At 41.3% G+C, this 21926-nt stretch overlaps 1 protein-coding gene across 3 annotated transcripts in view; it reads left to right on the forward strand.

Annotated features, from left to right (window-relative positions):
• The window catches only part of nav2 (neuron navigator 2), a 124702-nt gene that overhangs the window by 57937 nt on the left and 44839 nt on the right, over positions 1-21926 (forward strand). For all 3 annotated transcript variants that reach the window (XM_023952282.1, XM_023952290.1, XM_023952285.1), the window contains 5 exons: positions 2933-4139; positions 5510-5619; positions 5700-5808; positions 7426-7839; positions 12299-12421. In XM_023952282.1, the coding sequence (XP_023808050.1) occupies positions 2933-4139; positions 5510-5619; positions 5700-5808; positions 7426-7839; positions 12299-12421 (1963 nt within the window). The remainder of the gene's footprint in view (positions 1-2932; positions 4140-5509; positions 5620-5699; positions 5809-7425; positions 7840-12298; positions 12422-21926) is intronic.

Here is a 21926-nt window from a genome sequence, read left to right on the forward strand (position 1 = left end):
CCTCAAGAAGACTTTATTTTGAAGGGAAAAGATTTCCTTGGGAACAAATGGTGCTTTGATAGAACAAACTTTCAAATAGAAATGAGAAATGGGATGTGAGCATTAGGCCTTAGGTTTCACTGCTGATAGGCAAACAACTCACTGTCATTACGTTAACTGGTTTTATCTGTGAAAGATACATAATTTACAATTTTGTGCCAACTTCCTCCCTTCCCCCATGGCTACCTAAGTGGAGCATGTCGGTCCTGGTCACTGGGTTCAGTCAGTCGACCAGTTGACCCCACCTTCCGGAGCTTCTCTAGCCCCACCTTTCTCATTTTTCCTGACCATCTACTGGGGCAGCATGGACTGCCTGCTGGCCTACATCATAGATTTACTCATCCCAAACCTGCCCTGCTTGTTTCCTTATTTTCTATGCACGTTCATTAATCACCAAAATTCCCATTCTCATTCAGTAGCCTCGGTATGGAACCACTTATTAGCAGCCTGACCCACTTTGCTAATTGCTAACAACTTGCACATCTAATTGGGCGCTAATCACTTCCTAATGACTGCTGTGTTCCCGGCTGCGCTCTCTAAATGCTAAATAGGGAGACAAAAAGGTGGCATTGTGGGTTTGACCTTACAAAAGCACAAGAGACACAAGGAAAAAACTGCAGTGAGCGTTTTGAAACAACACAAACTAAGCAACTGTTTAAACACCGTGCCTAAGGTGTGAATGAATGAGAAAGGGTCGATAATATGTTCTTAGGAGGAATCTAGGAGGATTCTGTTTTTAGATTGACTAAAGGAAACTTTCAATCCATGCAGAAGTATATAAAGTAATCGTTCTATTTTCTGATTTGGCGATTTAGTATATTTTGAAATTTGATTTTTTTTTCTATTAATGCTGAAAAAGAACAATCCTTTATTTGTTGCCTTCAAAAGCCAGGGGTTTGGTGTGAAATATACTTCATAGTGTCTTCGAAGCCCCACGATAATTTAAAATGTTGTTTTTCGGTGTATTTAACATGTTTTGTTCCATTTCTCTGATGATCTAGGGCATATTGAAAGAAAAGTAAAATCAAAGTTGCATTTCTGAGTATTTCTTTATTCAAATCATTGTGAATCAGGAGCAGAGGAGAAAATGCTGTTTGAAAAAGATCCCATTTGCAGTGTAGAAAATACTCTGGGCAGGCCATCTCCCTGCTCTGCTCCATGCTGATTCATCCACTTTCAGACAAATCCATGATCCACGAATATCTTTGTTTTCCTCATCTGAGCTGGAATCTGGATCTAAACTGTATGGCTGGATTGCTCTGATATTGCTCACCATCTTTGCTGCACTACTAATGTTAGATGAAGGGTGTGAGGGGCTGAAAGCTAACTGGGTCGTACACAACAGAGACATCTTAGCAACAGGTAGGGGGATGGGGGGGTGGAGTTGCTATGTGGCAACAGACCTGCCCACAGAGGTGAATTCCTAATGACCTCCTGTTGTTCCACAGAAACTATGTCCTAGCAAACAACATTTTTTTTTATTTTAGCTAAAAAGTTCATAATCATAATTAAAAGACCACTGGGGACCCTTTACAATAAAAGATGATTGGAGCGGGTTTTAAACAGCACAAAAAATCCACAAGCCGTCTTAGATCTCTTCTTGACACAGAAGGCTCTGGTCTTAATCCCATGACTTGCTAGTTCTCCTGAAGACCTTAAAAGAGGTTTTACACCTTGTATCCGTACTCAGATTTCACTTGCATCACTGGAAAAACTTAGAATAAACATTTCTTGTGAATGAGTGCAATAGAACCAACGGTTGCAACTGACATGTTGTGATTCATCGTTCCCAGCCCTCTCTGCATTGGGCTTTTCTCAATGGCAGTTGCTGTTTGAATATTCAAATAATACTGGTCCAGCTCCGAGTCTCTGGCAGCACCACTGCACACACACTTTAGCTCTCTGCACTTATCAGGATACCTGGGTTTCCCAAAAGGCTCTGACTAACTGCAGGAGTTTCAGCTGTAGGTGAGTTTGTTTAATAAGGTGCTCCAAGTGCATTACAGGAACATGCTGCAAAGAAATGCTCTCTGTTCTGCTTTTGCTCCCAGTGAAACTGTGTTTTAACTTGTTTCGTTCTTTGCCGGAGACTGAGCTCATTTCCACAGACAGAGTTTCTTCCTGAGGCAAGGAAGTATGTTTGTTTAAGTGTAGGAGCCTTACAGTAGATGTGCAGCTATGCTTCTTCTCTAGTCTGCGTCCATGGTTAAAGGTAATAGCACTTGAACTTCTCTTGAACCTTTCAAACTGTTTGATATTATAAACAGTTTGAAAGAAGCTTCTCCTCTTTACTGTTTTTACTGTTGACTTGATGCAAAATACACTCCTAACAATGAGTTTGCGATGTTGTGAAAAACGCAGTAGATGTTGGATTCATGGGGTTCGTTTTACTTCACAGATTTTTTTTCAGGTCAGGCGGGTAATTGCATTAGGATGATAGACACACCTCATTTAGTGTTTTCCACATGATGGTCTCACTGTGTTCCGTGTGTCTGACTTATTGGAGCCAAAACCCCAAAATTCCTGAAGAAAAGCCTTTTCAATGTGGCATCAATGTCAACATTCTGTGGGTATTAAGTTCAAGTCCAAGTTCATCATTCAATCAGTTGTGAACACACAACATCACATCGCCAGAGATAGATCACAACCATTACCATTAACCAAGGACCTCTGCACTCAGACATGATTTAGTAAACAACACACATCTGCAGGCTCGTTTATCAGATGTGAGGGCTACTAGAGTTTGCAGATGAACCATTCAACTCCACTGCTTTGACTTGAATGACATACGACTGTTGCAGGTGCCTCCTCTGACACCAAGACACCAACATTATTTTTGATTTTTTTCTTGAGCTTCACCTTTGTGCTTCATGATTTTTTTTTTCTGTTGTAGATTCCTCTGACTCTTTATGTGCAACTGAGCATGCTCCATCACCAGCACTGACCTTCAGCTCCTCCACCAGCACCTCAGCTGCTCCCTCCATCCTGGTTCCTTCCTCTCTCTCATCATCCTCCTCCACCGCCATTCCCCAACCCAATAACAGCAGCAAACCCTGGAGGAGCAAATCAACAAGCTCCAAGCAGGCGTCTTCTCAGACCCCATCTTCAACAACCGCTCCCTCATCAGCCATGCAGTCCAGCAAACAAGACAGGGACACATCCGGTAAGGCTGCTTTAGCAACTGATGCTCCTCCCAAGCCTGTTCCTCAGAAGTCAATGCTGGAGAAGTTTAAGCTTTTCAACAGTAAAGGAGGGTCAAAATCTTCCCTGACCTCCTCTTCCTCCAATGGGGTGGAACCCCAACCAGACAGTGCTGCCCCAGCCAGGAGGCCAGGAGCAACCACGGGGGAAAAATCGGAAACTGGCTCTATTACCGACCCCCTAGAGGAGGATGAAGGAAACCACCGGCCAGGATTAAACGGAACCAGCAACGGGGTGGCAGCTCCCTCAGCTGCCACTGCAGTTGCTACAACTGCCAGCAGTCCCAAGATGGCTCTCAGGGGCATTGCCCAGCGCACATTTAGCAGAGCTCTGACCGCCAAAAAAGGCTCTGCTAAAGGCCCTGAAAAAGATAAAGACAAAGAGAGGGGGAAAGAGAAAGGGAAGGAGGTGGGGAGGCGAGGCCCTGACAGGGCAGAGCTCAGAAGTGAGGAGTTAAAGGTGGAACCAGCGTCTGCCCCTGCAGAGGCTGATGTGTCAAACAAAAGATCTTCCAAAATTGCCAGTTTCATTCCTAAAGGGGGGAAAGTGGCCAAAAAGGAGAGTTCTGCCCCCGCCCTTAGCGGAATACCAAAGCCAGGGAGCAAAGCTCAAGGGGGTAAAGCTTCCTCAGTCAAGGAGTCGGGGGAGAGGCCCCGGAGCATGCGGCTCGTAGGGGGGCTCGTCATGCATCGTGGGGCCCTGGACAGAGACCGGGACAGCAGACACTCCAGCTCTACCTCCAGCTTGGCCTCCACAGAAGGAAAACCCAGCGTCTCCAATGCGGGCGGAGGAGGAACCACTCAGAGCACAGCCAGCAACACCGTCAGTGTGCAGCTACCTCAGACACAGCAACACCACAGTCACCCCAACACCGCCACCGTCGCACCTTTCATGTACAGGTGAGCTCTTGGGTCATGTAAAACAGTGGGCCCGACCTCTTCCAGAGTGCAGACTAGTTTAATGTCACTATATTTTTACTGACCAGCCTGTATGAGGCTGAAGGGCGTCCGATTTCTTTTTTTTTTTTTTTACATTTTTAACTCTTGAGGGTAAAGTTTATTTTCATCCCTATTAAAACATCTGCAGCTCCTTCAAATTGTATTTGTACACCAGATTTCATGTAGGAAGCATTAAAATGTGATATAGATTTTCCCTTAACCCATAACTGTCGAAGTGAAAGCTGAAATAGGAGAATTTTAAGGCGCGGAGGATAAATACACAAAAAAAAGAGTCCCTAAAACTTTTCTAAACATAATAAACATCAATCCACCGTTTGAACAACTTTATTAGCAGCAATCTTGTAACATCAGACGGTTGTTGAAGATTATGCATTAATATAATGGTGTGCGGGAGCAACTGTAGGAATGCAAAGTGTTGGAGGTGATGGATTACAAAGTAAAAAATTACTGTAATTTAATTACTTTTGTCAGTAATGGACGAATGTAACAATTACAGTTCAAATTTTGATAATACCAACTGTCCCACAGACCGGTACCGCAGCCTCCACTGGTGTAAAGCATCTATCTTCATTGAAACAGTTAACCTTTTAGATTTCACAGATGAATGTAAAGCTCTGCGTCTGAGAACACTAAGATTGAAAAAAAAAAAAAAAATTTATGTAAAAACCTGGTGTTTACTTCCTAAATAAAATAGTTCTATTTTTTTTTCTTTGACCAAAGTCCTCATCAGTCCTCCTGATGCCGTTTGTGTTTATTCTCTCTGTCCTCAAACACTTTTGAACTGCAAACTTCACACACTTGTCGCACAACAATACACTTACAAGTATTAATACACTTACAAGTATATATATCGGAACATCTACATTCAGGAATGTACATGTGTGGTGTGTCTTTACATACATAAAACAACAATTTCTGACAACAAACAGATCAAAATCTATTTTTTTAGTGAGTCAGAGGTTTTCAGAGGAGCAGCCTCCAGTAACTCCTTCTGGCTCGCGGTCATAGAGAATTACATTAGGACAAATTCTGGACGAACAGCTGTGTTCAGCCGAGGCACTTAGATGTCTGAAAGGGAAACAGGCAGTGCAATGGAAAAGCTCTGTCGAAATATCCTTCTACAACAAATCTTTCTGATGCCTTAGCAGGCATTTGTTGTGGAACACAGTCATAAGACCTAAACGCTGCAGATTGGAGTCGTAATCAGGTTTATCCCTCCTTTGTGGCAACTTTCTGAAAATTAGGTTCCCACGAAGTTCTTAGTAATTCCGATTCAGGACTTTCATTGCTTGCACAATGTCCTTTTTCAGATCCCAAACAGATGAAGACGGAACAGAGGACGGCGGGAACAGTTCTTGGGGAGGAAGTGGAGACGCCTCCTGCACCAAAACCAACCATACCCCCATGGAAGACCTTTCAGGTAGGAAGTCGCTGCAGCAAGTGCATGGAAGTCAGTTGTCAATTGATGTTTTCTAAAATTGTTTTATGCATGCAACCCAGGTGAAGATCCAGAAACGAGACGGCTGCGTACTGTCAAAAACATCGCAGACCTGCGGCAAAACCTGGAGGAGACCATGTCCAGTCTCCGAGGAACTCAGGTCACGCATAGGTAAAGTCCGAGTCATCTTCTCGCAAGAAACTGATCTCACTGTCAGTCGATAAAAAGAATTCTTAATGAAATTGTTTTTTTTTGTTTCAGTCAAGGAACATTGTATTAACCCCTTAATGCCTAATTTTGTTTCCAATTATATAAAAATATATTCTTCCTTTCCAGGTGATGCTAAATTAAGTGTAGTCCTAGATTAAAAGGTACATTGCAAATTAGCGGCATACGGCGTGAGGGGATTTTTGATTATAATTAGCTGTGGTAAGCTTTGTGTGTTCAAAACTTCAGAACTTCATGAATTCTTCTGCTCTGGAAACAAAACTCTTGTGTTTCATAGAGTGCTGTGCCTCAAATGACTGAATTCAGAACAGCAGAGAATGAGTCAGTAGATATGGTCTTTATTTGCGGGTATAAACTCTCCTGTCTCGTAACCTCTTTGATCACAGGACGGAGCTCTGATGTCTGACGTTGCATAAAACTAAAGATAGCTGTTGTCTTCTATTTTTTAACATTAAGGTTATGTCTGAATTCCCTCCCTGCTCCCAGACTACTAAAAAACTATATAGTGCAGGACCATCTAGTGCCCTAGATTTTAAAAGTAATTCAGAATATATATATATATATATATATATATATATATATATATATATATATATATATATATATATATATATATATTTATTTTTATAGTAAATATGACATCACCAATTTCTAAAAGTAAAAACCTAATGAATACAAACATTTTACAAATAAAATTTATCCACTATTTAAACTCCACTGTGTTTTGGTGAAAAACATGGATGGTTTAAAAAAATATATTCAAATTCATATATTTGCACATGAAAAATCGATCAATCCATTGTGGTCTATAGTCGCCAATCTAGTGAGCATCAATGCACTCTGGTTTTTCCCAGAGACTTGTGGGAAATTTCTAGGGCACTCAATTTTGGAATTGTAGTTTCGGACAGCACTGCAAAATGGCGAACACACTATGTAGTGAGCAATGAAGGACTTTAAACGCAACCTTAGTCTGATAAAACACTTGCCTGTTCACCTAAAAGTCCCACTCTGGTCATCTTTTGGTCATATTTTAAAAGTGTCTCCTAAGTATGATTTTGCTTTTTTAGCCACAAACAAAACGTGTTGTTTTCTAGAACATAGTTCTAGTTGTTCATTAGAAATTGTTGCGGGCAGGACTGTTGGTGCGGAGAAACTACGTCCCCTTCCACTCTGAGTAATCTGTTTCCAGCTCAGACGAGGAAAACAAAGACGGACATGGAACTATTTGTTTGCAAGTGGATGCATCAGAATGAAGTGGAACAGGGAGCTTGAGGCCCATTTAGAGTATTTTCTGTGTAACAAATAGGACATTTTTCAAACAGCATTTGATTTTCATCTGATCCCGATTTACAATTATTTTAATAAAGAAATACTCAGAAATGCAAGTTTGAGCTTAATTTTCTCTATATATGTCCTCCATCATCAGAAAAATGTCACAAGAACATAATAAAAACCCAATTTTCATTAACCTCATTTAACTGTAGGAATTTTTCTCAGTAAGTGAGAACATATTAAGCTTCCTAAATTCTACATCCTAAACCTCCTCTCTTTCTGTGTCAGCAGCTTAGAAACCACCTTTGATGGCAGCATCACCACAGACATCAGCAGCAGTGGAGGCAGCAATAACAACAGCGCAGGTGGTCGAAGTATCCTCAGCCTTTCTTCTGCCCGCTCCTCACTGTCGCCATGGAGGTTGGGCCAGTCCAGCCCTCGTCTGCAGGCAGGCGACGCTCCTTCATTGGGCAATGGCTACGGTGCTCGGATAGCTGGCGGACAGGCAGGACGCTACCTGTACCCTGGGCACCTCCGGAGACAGCTGGCTGGCAGGGGAGGAGCTCTGTGCAGCTTGGACCTCGGCGACAGAGCTGCGGGGGACATTGAGCTGGACGGGGTCGCCATGGAGGTGACGGGATACATGAGCGACGGAGACGTGTTGAGCAAGAATGCTGTGCGCACTGATGATGTCACCAGCGGGTAAGCTTATGTCATACATTGAGACCAATGACTACAAAAAAATGTAAACAACCTAAAGGGCAAAATAACAATCTTAAATGTTTAAGAAAAACAATCTTATGGGAGACTTTAGTTTTAAAAAGTAATGATACTCTGGTTGTAGTTTAATAACATTGATGGAGCTTTGTTTTGGTAAACTTGTCTTTTTTATGTTGATTTTTTTAAACTTGTCCTGTCCAACAGCTGAGCAAACAGATAAGAGCTGAAAGCCTCTAGTGTTTGACATATTTTACTGTTACAATAGGGGTCATGAATCTTCTGACACAGAAGGTGTATATTTGAATAACCCCTTTTGTAATTTAGACTAAACTTTATTTATATTAATTACATTAGTGACCGTTTTTTGGTGGACCGGGGAAAAGAAGAGGAGGGAAGAAGAGAGGTGTCTGTTAATATCAAAAGGGGCCAGAAGAGGGCAGTGTTGTTTCTTTATGATAATTCAGTAAAATACTGTTATGAGGCCTGATGGCATAAGTGATTATTATTCTCCTTGTGTTTGGACGCCCACTGAAATACCATAGCTCCCTCTCTTTAGGTGCAATAATGATGCTGCTGTCATAACCAGTTTGTTTTCTTCTCTCAAAGCCAGTGACTATGTTGCAACAAGCTCCCTGCATAACTTTGTTGCCACACCGTGCAATTTGAACATTGTTGTCATTATTATTATCAGATAAAGCTGCAAAAGGCGCCGAGATGGCTTTAGGTGCCTTCAAAAACCAGATGCAGATAAAGACCAGGATCTGACTCGACGTCTGTGGTGTGATCGTTTCAGGGAAGACTGATATGATTTGAAATTAATTGATTTAATTCATGGGTTTGTACTCAACCAGCGATTCTAAAGCCGAAAGTTGCTGAGTGCTCTGAGCTGACGAAGCCCGGCCATCGTCATCCAGGTTGTTCAAAGGCCTCCAGAATGTGTTGCAAACATTTATCCGCAAAAATATTTTCAGCGCAGTGAAACTGAACATTAGTCAATATTTTACTTCTTCTGAGTGAATCATTACTCATAATCTGACACAGAATGAACTCAAATCCTCACTTCTTAAAATCTGTTGACCCGAAAGCTGCTGATGTTTGCCTTTTCTCTTGATTAATGACCACGCTGACAGATTTATTATCTATGCCCGGTTATTTTCTGTATGAAAGGGGTTTGGGGGCCTCACATACAGTACAAGCAGAGTGTTTAATTTGCTGATCCCAACTTTACCGGGAGTCAAAGTGATTTACGACAGACAAATGAGCTTTTACTCCCATGAAGCTAATACGGTCTTAGTGTAGGCACATGGACGTATCTGTGGTGGGTGGAGTCAGTTCAACTGTTAAAAACAAACACAGAGGAGCGACCTGCCTCCGTATCCCCAAGCTATCTCTGGGTTGGCTTTGCTGCAGGCGTCTAGGAAGATTCTGGTTCTTCTACATGGGTGTTTTTTGTGTACCTGGAGAGGCTTTGAACAGTGCAACACTTTGTCCACTCTTCTTCATAACTCAAACATATTTACACAGCAAGAGCAAAAAAGAAATCTATCTGCTTGCAGTTGAGTTTTGAATCTCTGAATGCTTCCAGTATAAAGCAGTGCAGACCACTGAATAATCCATAGATGTTATTGTGAAACGTCTTCCAAAGAGTCACAGACATGACCAATTCTAATTCAAACCTTAATCAGTTCAGAGAATTTGCTTCAGCCTGTGAATTCCTGTAAAGATTTCAAACCCTTCTGCTTCTGTTTGAATTGTGTTGTTTGGTTTCTATTTATGGTGACAAAGAAACTGTTTGAGGTCCTGCTCTCTTGCATTTTGAACTTTTTTGTTTCTTTAAATAGATTTTTAAATACTTTGTTTAAGGTGTGTGGGGTGCCGTTTGTAGAGCTGCAGAGTCAAATATTTATAGCAATAAATTTGGTTATTTATCTTTTTTTAGGAGAAAATGCATATTTTCGCCTTTAAATTAATGTATTTATAGTTTACAAACCAAATGTTTAGTTTGTGAACTAAATATTTAGGTCAGATCTAAATAGTTAATTTAAAAACGGTTTTATTTTATAAAATGTAATATTTAGTTTACAAACTAAACATTTAGTTTACAACTAGTTTGTAAACTAAATGTTTGGTTTATAAACTAAATTCCTAACTCTAAATTAAATATTTAGCTTGTTACTAAGTATTTAACTAAATGTAACATTAATAAATACATTAATTAAAAGATATAAATATGCATTTGAAAGATGATACCTGTTTTATTTTCTCCATAAAGAAGATAAATAACCAAAATTATTGCTATGATATTGACACTGCAGCTTTATAAATGGTACCCCTTACAAGTGCAACAGAAGTAAAATACTGTAGCTGTTATGGTTTATTTATTGTATTTTTCAGAACGTCATGATCTTAAATGCAAGTAAAAAATGGTCTTAATAGGTGATCAACCAATCTTTCGGCATCTTTGTCTTTCCAGTCCCCCCCCCCCTAGTTGTGTTTTTTCTGCACTGTCTGTCTCCATGGAGACAAGGACACCCCCTCTAACAACCTTCTCAGTTCAAGGATTGCTTGATTTACCCGTCTGCCCTCCCTCCCTCCCTCCCTCCCTCCCTCCCTCCCTCCAATCACTCCTCTATCTCTCCGACAGACCCAACCTCCAGCTTAGGAGAGCAGCATGTGGAGCCGAGCAGGAAGGCAGAAAGCAAACACTGAGCTCCCAGCTGCTCACATGGCGAGCTCGCTGCTTTGTCAGAAGCGTTTCCATGTGGTGATATTTGTTACACACCAGCAGTGGTACGGGGGGAGGGGGTCGAATCTGATTAGAAATATTTTAGCCCCGGTAGAATAAAAGACATATTTGGCTGAAGGTTTGAATCCGATTGAATCTGCACTCACCAGCGGTTGTTGGGTTTCTTTTGGACTGACGGTGTGACCATGTTCCAGGCAGACAGGTACGCTTCAGGGTGAGTCAGCTGATGTCCACAGATCAGTTTTTTGTTTTAGGGAGTGCCCTGCATGTGAAAACCTGTTTTTTCCTATTTTTTTACATGTAAACTCTGTTACCTTTGAGTGTACAGGAGTCAGTGTGTGTGTGTGTTTGTGCCTGGATAGTCATCTTCAATGTGACTGTAATTTACAGTGATGGATCCTGTCATGCCCTAACAGTGATTCAGCCTCATAATGGACTTTTGGTATTGGTCTACTTTCCCTCTTGTCTCTCTTTATTGTGTCTTCTGTTCTCCTCAAATATATTGTGTTACTATAGTGACTCTAATGTGACCTATTTACAAGTTAGCACGAGTTTAATTATTAAAGGCTTCATTAGACATGATCAAAGTGCTGTTGAGTATTGCAAAAATGACTGGAATTGTGAAACTTTTAATGACAAACCTAAGTGTTATTATACATTTGTACACACTTTAAAGACTCCGATCCTCTTTTGATCTATTTGCAAAGTGTTCCCAGTGGTCTTTTTAATAGAATTATGTCATTTTTAGCCAGAAATCAACAACCTGTATTATTTTCTTGGACCGTTTCAACAGAGCAGCAGTAGTTCATTAGAAATTTGTCTCTGAGTTGTGTGGGGGACTGTCGCCACAGGGCAAACCCGCCCCCAATTCCCCTCCCCTTTGCTGAGAGCTCAGTGTGTTTTCTACGTCATAAATGAGCTTTGTTTAAGCAGCATTCTTTTCATCTGCTCCTGGTTAACAATGATTAGATTAAAGAATTGCACTTTTAAGGTTAAGTTTGTTTGGTTATGACCTCTATTATGAGAAAATGGTCACAAGAACATGTATAAAAAACACAATTTCCATCAGAGTGGGTCTTTAATCATTAAATAAAATCTGCAATCACAGAAATAATTATCATGTTGCTGATACTGCAATAATAATACATTTACAGCCTTTTTTTGCATAGATAAATATTTCTAAAACCTAGCAAATACTTCACTTTATAATATTTCTGCTTCTGTTTGCGGTCCTACACAAAAGCTTTTCTTTTTCACTAAAGTGAGAATTTCTGCACAGAAAGCTCCTTCACAAGACTCCTGCCCCAAGTTTACATGAGCAAACATTTAAAGCTGACTGAAAAAGGTCAATATTTAGTTCTGTTAGAAATCTCCCTGCTGGTAAATATTTGAGGAATTAGTAAGTGTTGTTATGGAATGTTTGTTGAAGTGTTCTTCTCTCCAGAATCAGTTTCAGCCTCAGTCACCTTCTGACTCCTGTGGTTGTTCTTCTTGCCCCTTCTTTTAACACATTTTATTCAACCTTTAATGAAATATTGACTTACTTTGTCAACTCTGCAGAGCGGACGAACCAATGTCCTGTAGAAATGATCTTAATTTCAGGCTCAGCCTCTGTCTGCTGTGTAGTTCCATCATTGTCATTGCCACTTTAGAAGCTAACTGTTCTAAAAAAAAACACGTCTTATTGTTTTACAGTTACTTGACCGACGGTGGTTTGGGTTTGTACACCCGCCGGATGAACCGTTTGCCCGATGGCATGGCTGTCGTACGAGAGACGCTTCATCGGAACACGTCGTCGGGGCAGGGAGACGCTGATAGGTAAGAGGTCATCTCATTTTGCCGGTCTCTGTTCTTTGTTGACAGTATTTGAGAACTGGACCGGGTGAGTGTGACGTCACGCACATAAAATGGTTTACTTCCAACCAAATTTTTAAGTAACACGCACACCGCCATGTTGGAACCAGATGTTATCAGTAGACAGTGATTTGTTAGAGTCAGTCTTAGTCATTGTTTCTATGGCAACCACTCTCACCAATTAGAAGTGAGCTCATTGGAAAGCCACACCCCTACCACTTGGAAACTACGTGAAATCTGTCAATCATAGATGTATCCGATTGGCCAGTTTATAAAATATATTTACAAAATAGGGTTAACAAAAACATGACCATACACTGACCAAAAATATAAACGCAACACTTTTGTTATTGCTCCCATTTTTTATGGTATGAACTCAAAGATGTGAAACATTTTCCACATACACAAAAAAACCAGTTCTCTGAAATATTGTTCACAAATCTGTCTAAATCTGTGATAGTGAGCACTTTGCCAAGACAATCCATCCCACCTCACAGGTGTGCCATATCAAGATGCTGATTAGACAGCATGATTATTGCACAGGTGTGCCTTAGACTGGCCACAAGAAAAGGCCACTCTGAAATCATCAGTTTTGTTTTATTGAGGGGGTCAGTGGACTCAGACAACCAGTCAGTATCTGGTGTGACCACCATTTGCCTCATGAAGTGCGACACTTCTCCTTCGCACAGGGTTGATCAGGTTGTCTATTGTGGCCTGTGGAATGTTGGTCCACTCTTCTTCAATGGCTGTGCGAAGTTGCTGGATATTGGCAGGAAATAATAATAATAATACATTTTATTTAAAAGCGCCTTTCAAAACACCCAAGGTCACTGTACAAAGTTAGAGGTAAAACACAATAAAATCACAAGTTAAAAACAATAAATAAATTGGATTCATTAGTAAAATCAGCTGACAGAAAATGAGAAACTGTGTTCCGGAAATGCAAGCTTAAACAGATAGGTTTTGAGTCTGGATTTAAAGATCAGAAAGGAGTCAGTGTTACGGAGGTCTGGGGGGAGAGAGTTCCAGAGTTGGGGAGCAGAGCGACTGAAGGCACGGCTCCCCATGGTGACCATACTTGCCGGAGGGACAGAGAGCTGAAGGGAGGAAGAAGACCGAAGAGAACGAGAGGGAGTGTTAATATGGAGGAGATTAAAGAGATAGGAGGGAGCCAGGCTATGGAGGGCTTTAAAAGTGTAGAGAAGGATCTTGAACTTAATCCTAAAGGCTACTGGAAGCCAGTGCAGTTGCTGGAGAACGGGAGTGATGTGATGGAAGGAGGGGGTTCTGGTGATGATGCGGGCAGCTGAATTCTGGACTAACTGAAGCTTATTTAGAGTTTTGTTGGGAAGACCAAAGAGAAGAGCATTGCAATAGTCGAGACGAGAAGTGACCAGACTATGAACTAAAATGGAGGCGGAGTGGATGGTGAGGGAGGGGCGGAGTCGATTAATATTACGTAGATGATAGTAGGCTGACCGAGTAATGCTATTGATATGGGATTGAAATGATAATGTACTGTCAAGGATGACACCCAGACTCTTTACTTGAGGGGAGGGGAAAACTGGAGAGGAATCGATGGAAAGGTTAAAATTAGAAACTTTGGAAAGGGTGGATTTGGAACCTACGAGGAGTAATTCGGTTTTATCACTGTTAAGTTTGAGGAAGTTTAGGGTGAACCAGGTTTTTATTTCAGACAGGCAGGAGGAGAGGGAGGCAGGTGGAATAGAAGAGTTGGGTTTACTGGACAGATAGAGCTGAGTGTCATCCGCGAAACAATGAAAATCAATATTGAATTTACGAAATATATTGCCAAGGGGTAGCAGGTAGGTAATGAAGAGGAGGGGACCGAGAACAGAACCTTGAGGAACACCAGATGAAATAAGTGAGGGTTGGGATTTGAAAGAATTCAGTTGAATAAACTGAGTGCGGCTTGAAAAATAAGAATGAAACCAGTGGAGGGGGATGGACTCGATACCGAGGGCTGAAAGTCTGTGGAGGAGGATGGAGTGAGATATGGTGTCAAATGCTGCGCTCAGGTCGAGGAGGATGAGGATGGTGATGAGTCCAGAATCAGCTGCAAGGAGAAGGTCATTGGTGATTTTTAGTAGGGCAGTTTCTGTGCTATGAAGGGGACGGAAACCAGATTGAAAGGGTTCAAAAAGATCATTTTGGGTGAGATGATGGGAAAGTTGGGAGGCGACTATTTTTTCAAGAATTTTTGAAATGAAGGGGAGGTTAGAAATAGGACGAAGATTATGAAAGGAATTGGGGTCTGAGCCGGGTTTTTTTAGGATGGGTCTGACTGCAGCGATCTTGAGGAGTGAGGGGACAATACCTGATGTCAATGAGGAGTGAATAATGGCACAAATGAAAGGAAGAAGAGAAGGAAGGCAGGATTTAACCAGGGATGTTGGAAGGGGATCGAGCAAACATGTGGATGGTTTGGACTTATGGATGAGGCGGGAAATTTCACTGGGATCAGGGAGGAAAAAGGAAGTGAATATATGAGTTACAGAAAATGAGTCAGACGGGGTGGGAGGAGAGGTGGAGGAATGGAGATGCTGATGGATATCTAGAATTTTCTGGTTAAAGAATAACTGAAGAGAATTACAGTGCTCATCTGAATAAAAATGAGGGGGAAAACTGTGACAGGAAAGGAACTGGAATACACTGTCGTATACGCCGATCCAGAGCATCCCAAACATGCTCAATAGGTGACATGTCCGGTGAGTATGCTGGCAATGCAAGAACTGGGATGTTTTCAGCTTCCAAGAACTGTGTACAGATCCTTGCAACATGGGGCCGTGCATTATCATGCTGCAACACAAGGTGATGTTGTTGGATGTACGGCACAACAATGGGCCCCAGGATCTCGTCACGGTATCTCTGTGCATTCAAAATGCCATCAATGAAATGCACCTGTGTTCTTTGCCCATAACATATGCCTGCCCATACCATAACCCCACCACCACCATAGGCTACTCGATCCACAACATTGACATCAGAAAACCGCTCACCCACACGACGCCACACACGTTGTCTGCCATCTGCCCTGAAAAGTGTAAACCAGGATTCATCTGTGAAGAGAACACCTCTCCAACGTGTCAGACGCCATCGCATGTGAGCATTTGCCCACTCAAGTCGGTTACGACGACGAACTGGAGTGAGGTCAAGATCTCGATGAGGACGACGAGCATGCAGATGAGCTTCCCTGAGACGGTTTCTGACAGTTTGTGCAGAAATTCTGTGGTTATGCAAAACCGATTGTTGCAGCAGCTGTCCGAGTGGCTGGTCTCAGACGATCTTGGAGGTGGACATGCTGGATGTGGAGGTCTTGGGCTGATGTGGTTATACGTGGTCTGAGGTTGTGAGGCCGGTTGGATGTGCTGCCAAATTCTCGGAAACGCCTTTGGAGACGGCTTATGGTGGAGAAATGGACATTTAATTCCCTAGCAACAGCTCTGGTGGACATTCCTGCTATCAGCATGCCAATTGCACGCTCCCTCAAAACTTGCGACATCTGTGGCATTGTGCTGTGTGATACAACTGAAGATTTCAGAGTGGCCTTTTCTTGTGGCCAGTCTAAGGCACACCTGTGCAATAATCATGCTGTCTAATCAGCATCTTGATATGGCACACCTGCGAGGTGGGATGAATTGTCTTGGCAAAGGAGAAGTGCTCACTATCACAGATTTAGACAGATTTGTGAACAATAATTCAGAGAACTGGTTATTTTGTGTATGTGGAAAATGTTTCACATCTTTGAGTTCATGCCATAAAAAATGGGAGCAATAACAAAAGTGTTGCGTTTATATTTTTGGTCAGTGTAGCTGTTTGTTTCTCTATAGAAGTCTATGGGATTTTTGCTTCTTGAGGCCAAGGGATACTTCCTGTTTAGAAGGGGGAGGAGTCAGTCAGTCCAGTTCTCATTAACATCTCTTCTTGTGCGTACTAATGAAGCGAGAAAAATGGTCCGGATACATTAAAAACATATAAAGAAATGTGAGCAACTAAATGTTTTTTGAAAAAAGAAAAAAAAAACACAACATAATAAAGGACAAAAAAAACCACAAAACTCCGGATGAAGACATTATATTGTGCTCAAATAAATAAATAAAATGCAGATTGTTAGCATTTATTTTTGTTTCTACGATACTAACACTAATGCCTCACACTGACTGCTGATAAGCTGCTTAAAAAAGCCACAAGGCTGGACCGGTTTTAAACCAACATCTCACAGTATTTCGGTAGTTGAATGTGGCAGCGTTTTTGTGCTTGGGACCTTTGGAACATCTCGTGTCAGAGGGACCGATCTGGTGAGGCACTGTTGTCTTTGTCCTGTCACAGAGAGGGATTTGGTTGCTGCCAAGCTGACATAGAGAAATAAATGATGGCTACGTTAACTCCCAACTTTGTCAAAAACATGTAAAAAAACAGAGTTTAACTCCGCCACTCGTTAGCCGCATTAGTTTCTAACGTGGGTGTTATTGTACTCACAATAATACCCACTGCTGCTTGTTTGCAGCAGAATTAATCTTTAAAGTATCGTCTGTATTATAATGCGGACTGCTGTTTTTTTCTAAAAAAATAAATAATAATAAAGAATGCTTTTAAGTGTGCCTTATAGTGTGGAAAATATGTTATTCAAGAAAGCACTGCATGTTACAAAGGATCTCTGCATTTGTGTTTTTTTACAGAATATCTGTTTGATTCATGTAAAGATGGAGCTGTTTGTACGTTTTCTTTCTCCTTTGTGTCACTTGTCAGTTGAAAAGGTTTTTTTTTGTGATTCAGCTGAGCCTATGGGGTGATGGGGGTGGAGGTAAATGTTGAGTTTCAGTGGCAACGGGGCAAAAACACTCTGACCCCCTGTTCTCAGAGGTCATTGACTTCAAAGGGTCACGGTTAAAATCTTTCAGAGGAAAATCTTTAAAAATTGGTGCTAAAGTCCTCCAGATTGTGACTAAACCTGCACATATGTGGAGACAGCAGTGCAGCTAGAAGGCAGCACTGCATTGCTGTTCAGTCAACATTGTTGCTTCAGAGGAGCTCAATATGCAAAAACTGGTTTTACCAACCGTCAGATGTATGTGGAGGAGCACATGGAAGTAAAATGAGCCAATAAACAACAGGACGTACCTGGAAAGATTACAGGCAGAGATAGTGCACTATGGAAATGTTGTGTTTATACAGTATGTAATTGAGTGCGTGTGAGACACACACACTCTGTTCCTAGAGTAAAAGGAAACAATCTATAATGGTTTGTCTTCAGGCTTGAGTCCTCTTTGTTAAAGCAGACAGAGAAGAATAGGTCTTTGTTGTGTGAGGCTGTTACAGACCTCCCCTAACCAACAGACACAGACACCTTTTCTGTGTTAGAGTTGCTTGACATGAATATTCTATCTCAGTCCTGGTCCTAGAAATCTGCCATCCTTCTGGTTTTAGAATTCTCTCTGCACAGCTTTCTTTTCTTTTCTTTTACTACTACAGCTGGAAAACGGACAGGGTGATAGATCTCTAAGACCAGGACTGGGCAGCTCTGTTCTCTGTTCCAAGTCGAAGCTAGATGCAAAATAAGGCCAGAATAGATGCTAATGATCTACTAATGTTTCAGGAAAATTCTTCCAACAGATGGAAAAATTCCATTCATTTTCCAAACCTGCTTAATGAATTTTGGGGTCACATGATTGATGGAGCAAATCACAGTCCCTACTGGTTGAAGCCGGATTACACCCTGGTCATTTTCGCTGTCCGTTGCAGGGCAACACAGAGACACACACACTCACATAGGGAACATTTTTGAATTATCAGTTAAGCAATCAAGCATGTTTTTGGACCATGTGAGGAAACTGGGGTACCCGGAGAAAAACCCAAGTATGCTGAGGGCGAGCATACAAACTACACAGAGAGGACTGAGATTTGAATGAGAGCCTTCTCACTGTGAAGCCGCACATGAAAGAACAGAGTCACTACTTTGATTTAGAAAAGTGCAAAAGTAAATCTTAGAAGTTCATTATGTACATAGTTGAAAACCCAAATTTCCTAATAATAATTGATGAATATTTTAAAGATGGTTTAGTCAGTGAGTCAGACATTTGAAAATAGTTTATTTCAAGCAATTGATTAATTCCTTCAGAGGGAGAAAGACAATTTACATAATCCAACCCCTATTCTGCTTTACTTAATGTTTTGTGCTCCCTCCAACAATCGCCGCGGTTACATGTGCAAAATAACTTGATCGGATCAAAGATCAGAATAGAATTCAACCGTGTACATGAGCCCAGAAATACCTTTTCCGATTTTAACAAATGTCTGCATGAGCCACACTTTCGGTCGGAATAAATCATTTGCACATACGCACTTCTCTTTACGTGCATCTTGGCTGCACGTAAATATCTGGGAATAACATTAGCCTTTATTTTGTCGAGACACGACTAGAAACAAACCCAGGTGATTGTTTACATTACGTATTTTTCTTCCGATCAGGTGTTCTTTCATGGACTTTTGTCCATGTAAACGCAGCTAGTGTAATCTTTTTGAAGAAATACTGAGCAGCCAACATTCACAGAAAAGAAAAGTCCACATTTTCACTGAAAAGTTCCGTTTTACAGGGATGAGAGATCAGCCGACTGCTGCCACACCAGCAGCTGGTTTCAAGAGAAGAAAGAAAATTCTCCAAAATCTGTAGCCTTGGGACTGACAGTGTTAAAAATTAAGACCCCGACAGCGTGTGTCACTTGTTCTTTTAGTGAGCTTTGAGACAGACATTTATTGGAGCTTGAAAGTCATAAAGACTTGAAACCCTCTGAACCAAAGGTGTGACTGATCATACATGGAGACACCCAGGGTGCGCTGAACACAGACCTAGCCTCTTGGTCTCTCCCTGTTTTAGACCCAGCAGCTGCAGTCATCCAGCTGACTGATTTATGTTGTTTTGTTATTTTCCTTTCAGATTATGTGCTTTTTGCAAAACACACAATACATCAAAGACCCATTTAAGATGAAAATCCGGTTTTTGGTGTTTTTAACATGTTGTTTTGGCCTTTTTTTGTGATGGAGGAGCAGGCAAAAAAACGCAGTTTAAAAAATGACTAAAAATTTTGTTAGGCGGGCCACAAGCTTCCTGCTCTAACTCCATTCTAATTCATCCACTTGCAGACAAATAGATCCATGGACGTGTTTGTTTTCCTGGTCTGAGCTGGAATCTGGATCAAAAATGTACATCTGGATAGCTCTGATATTGCTCACCGATTTTCGTTAATGTTAGGTTGCGGTTGTGAGGGGCTGGAAGCTAGTGGGAGACAGCTCTTAGCCATGGTGAAGGCAGTGGGCGCAGGGTTACTCAGCAACAATGATCCCACCTACGTCTCAGAGGTGAATTTCTAATGAACTCCTGCTGCTGTGCAGAAACTATGTCTTGGAAATCAACACAGGTTTATGGATTTTGTCTAAAAATGGCATGATCATAAGTAAAATACCACTGGTTACACATTGAAAACAGATTAAAAAAAGGTTAAACAGTGGGTCTTTAACAAAAGCCTTATACATTCAAATATTTCTTGATTTAATTTATTGATTGAAAAAGTTCTCTCATTTCAGTGGGTGGTGAGATCAACTGAGCTTGGTTTCAGTTTTACCTCATAACAATGACACGTTAACGAGAAGCTCCAGATAGAAATCTGCAAATTGCTTATTAATGAATAACTTTCTGATTGTAAAATCCCTTTTCCTGCTATAAATCCTCCCATAATCTTCTAATATCAGATAAATTGTTCCTAATGGATGTGTGACTAAAACCAGAAGTGAAGTTCTTTCTGTGACTGTTTTAAGTGCAAAAACTTCATAATCTGAAGTGCAGCGTGTGCTGGAATCCTGGGAGAAGTTTCCCTGTTGGTCTTGTTTTTTTTCCCAAGAGGCTTAGCCCACCTGGAGCGGAGCAGAGATTGTGTGAAACGTGTTCCTCCACTCACAGAAACAAACACAACCCAAGTCCTAATTTCTTATCTCTCCTGTCTGGACTTGAGCAGATTTGAGCAAGAAAGTGGTTTTAATGCTCCCTTATCAAATCCTCTCCTCAGCAGACAGCAGCACCTGGGAAGTCTGTGGGTCTCGCTGTCTGTCTGGCTGTAACTTCACCTCCACTGCTTCACTGGTTTCGCAGAGCATGTTGTGGTTTGTTTCTCACCCTCTGGTAACAGTGGTTGGATCAGTGGGTTCCCATGAGCCATCACTCCTGTTCCCTGATGGGCTATTTGTATATTTGTAAAACTACAGACACAAAGGAAGCTTGTTTCTCTTTTCTGTCCTCTGCATGCAACAGAAAGGCAACATCTGCCCTGCACTGCTGCTGTTCAGGACATGGAATTCCTGCAGTTTGAAGCTCTGAATGCCTTCCAGCTACAGACATGCTAAATGATAGGGGTGGGCGATACTGAGAATTTGGGTATCGATCCGATACCAAGTAATTACAGAGCTAGTATCACCGAAATCAATTCCGATACCCATACTTTTTTCTTGAAATGTTTGATCATATAATAATTTTCGAAATACACACATTTTTGGTGTTAATTAAGTGGATAATAAAAAACAGGACAGGGACTTTCAGCAAATATAAATAACTGTTAACTAATTACAAACATGCATCAAATATAGAACATGTATATTAATTGTAGCAGACTACAATAATAATAAGAAAACAGAAAGTAATGCAAAATAAATAAATAAAAAAGCAACTACAATGTAACAAAAAACAAACACTGCCGTAGTGTGCAAATATGTGGCTCTTTAATGGACTCTCTCCAAAGACGCAGGGACGGGAGGGGCAAGGTGTGAGCAGCAGCAAGGAATTGGGGGGTGGGGGGAACGGGGGGGGGGGGGGATTTGGCAGTTTTCCGCTCAAATGTTGCTGAGGTAATTGCTCGAATTCAGCATTTTTCTTAGCCCAATCTGGCAATGCTGCAGACAGAGAGACGCCACGCCTGCATGAACTCCGTAATTAAATTTAAGCTAGCTACTGTACATATTAAAGAAAAACTGAAACGGAAGTATCGATCTAGTTATGCTAGTTATGATACTTCACCTTGGTATCAATACTGTTGATACTCAGATTCATCCACCCACCCCTAAAAGCACCATTGCTGGGGTGTGTTAGAACCAGCCACAACATACAAATAATGCAGTTCCTCAAAAGACCACTAGAGGAAGGTTGCAAATGGAAGCAATTTTCTGTTGACCTCCATGTTCCAAAATTTGTATTAAAATTATGATTCTATCCCAGCTCAAACTTATAAATAGTTAGAAACATGTTTTTCTTTAATCAGCAGGGCTGTGGTGGAGAAAACAGACCTGCAAACTTTTTCCCCCCATCTATCTTGATTGGAATTCTGGGCAGCGTGCCCCTGTATCCTGACACTGGCACTTCAGGATACATTTTTTGCAGAAATGTGGGTTACTTTATACAAAATCT

This window comes from Oryzias latipes, chromosome 3, assembly GCF_002234675.1.
Source record: "Oryzias latipes chromosome 3, ASM223467v1".
Classification (NCBI taxonomy): domain Eukaryota; kingdom Metazoa; phylum Chordata; class Actinopteri; order Beloniformes; family Adrianichthyidae; genus Oryzias; species Oryzias latipes.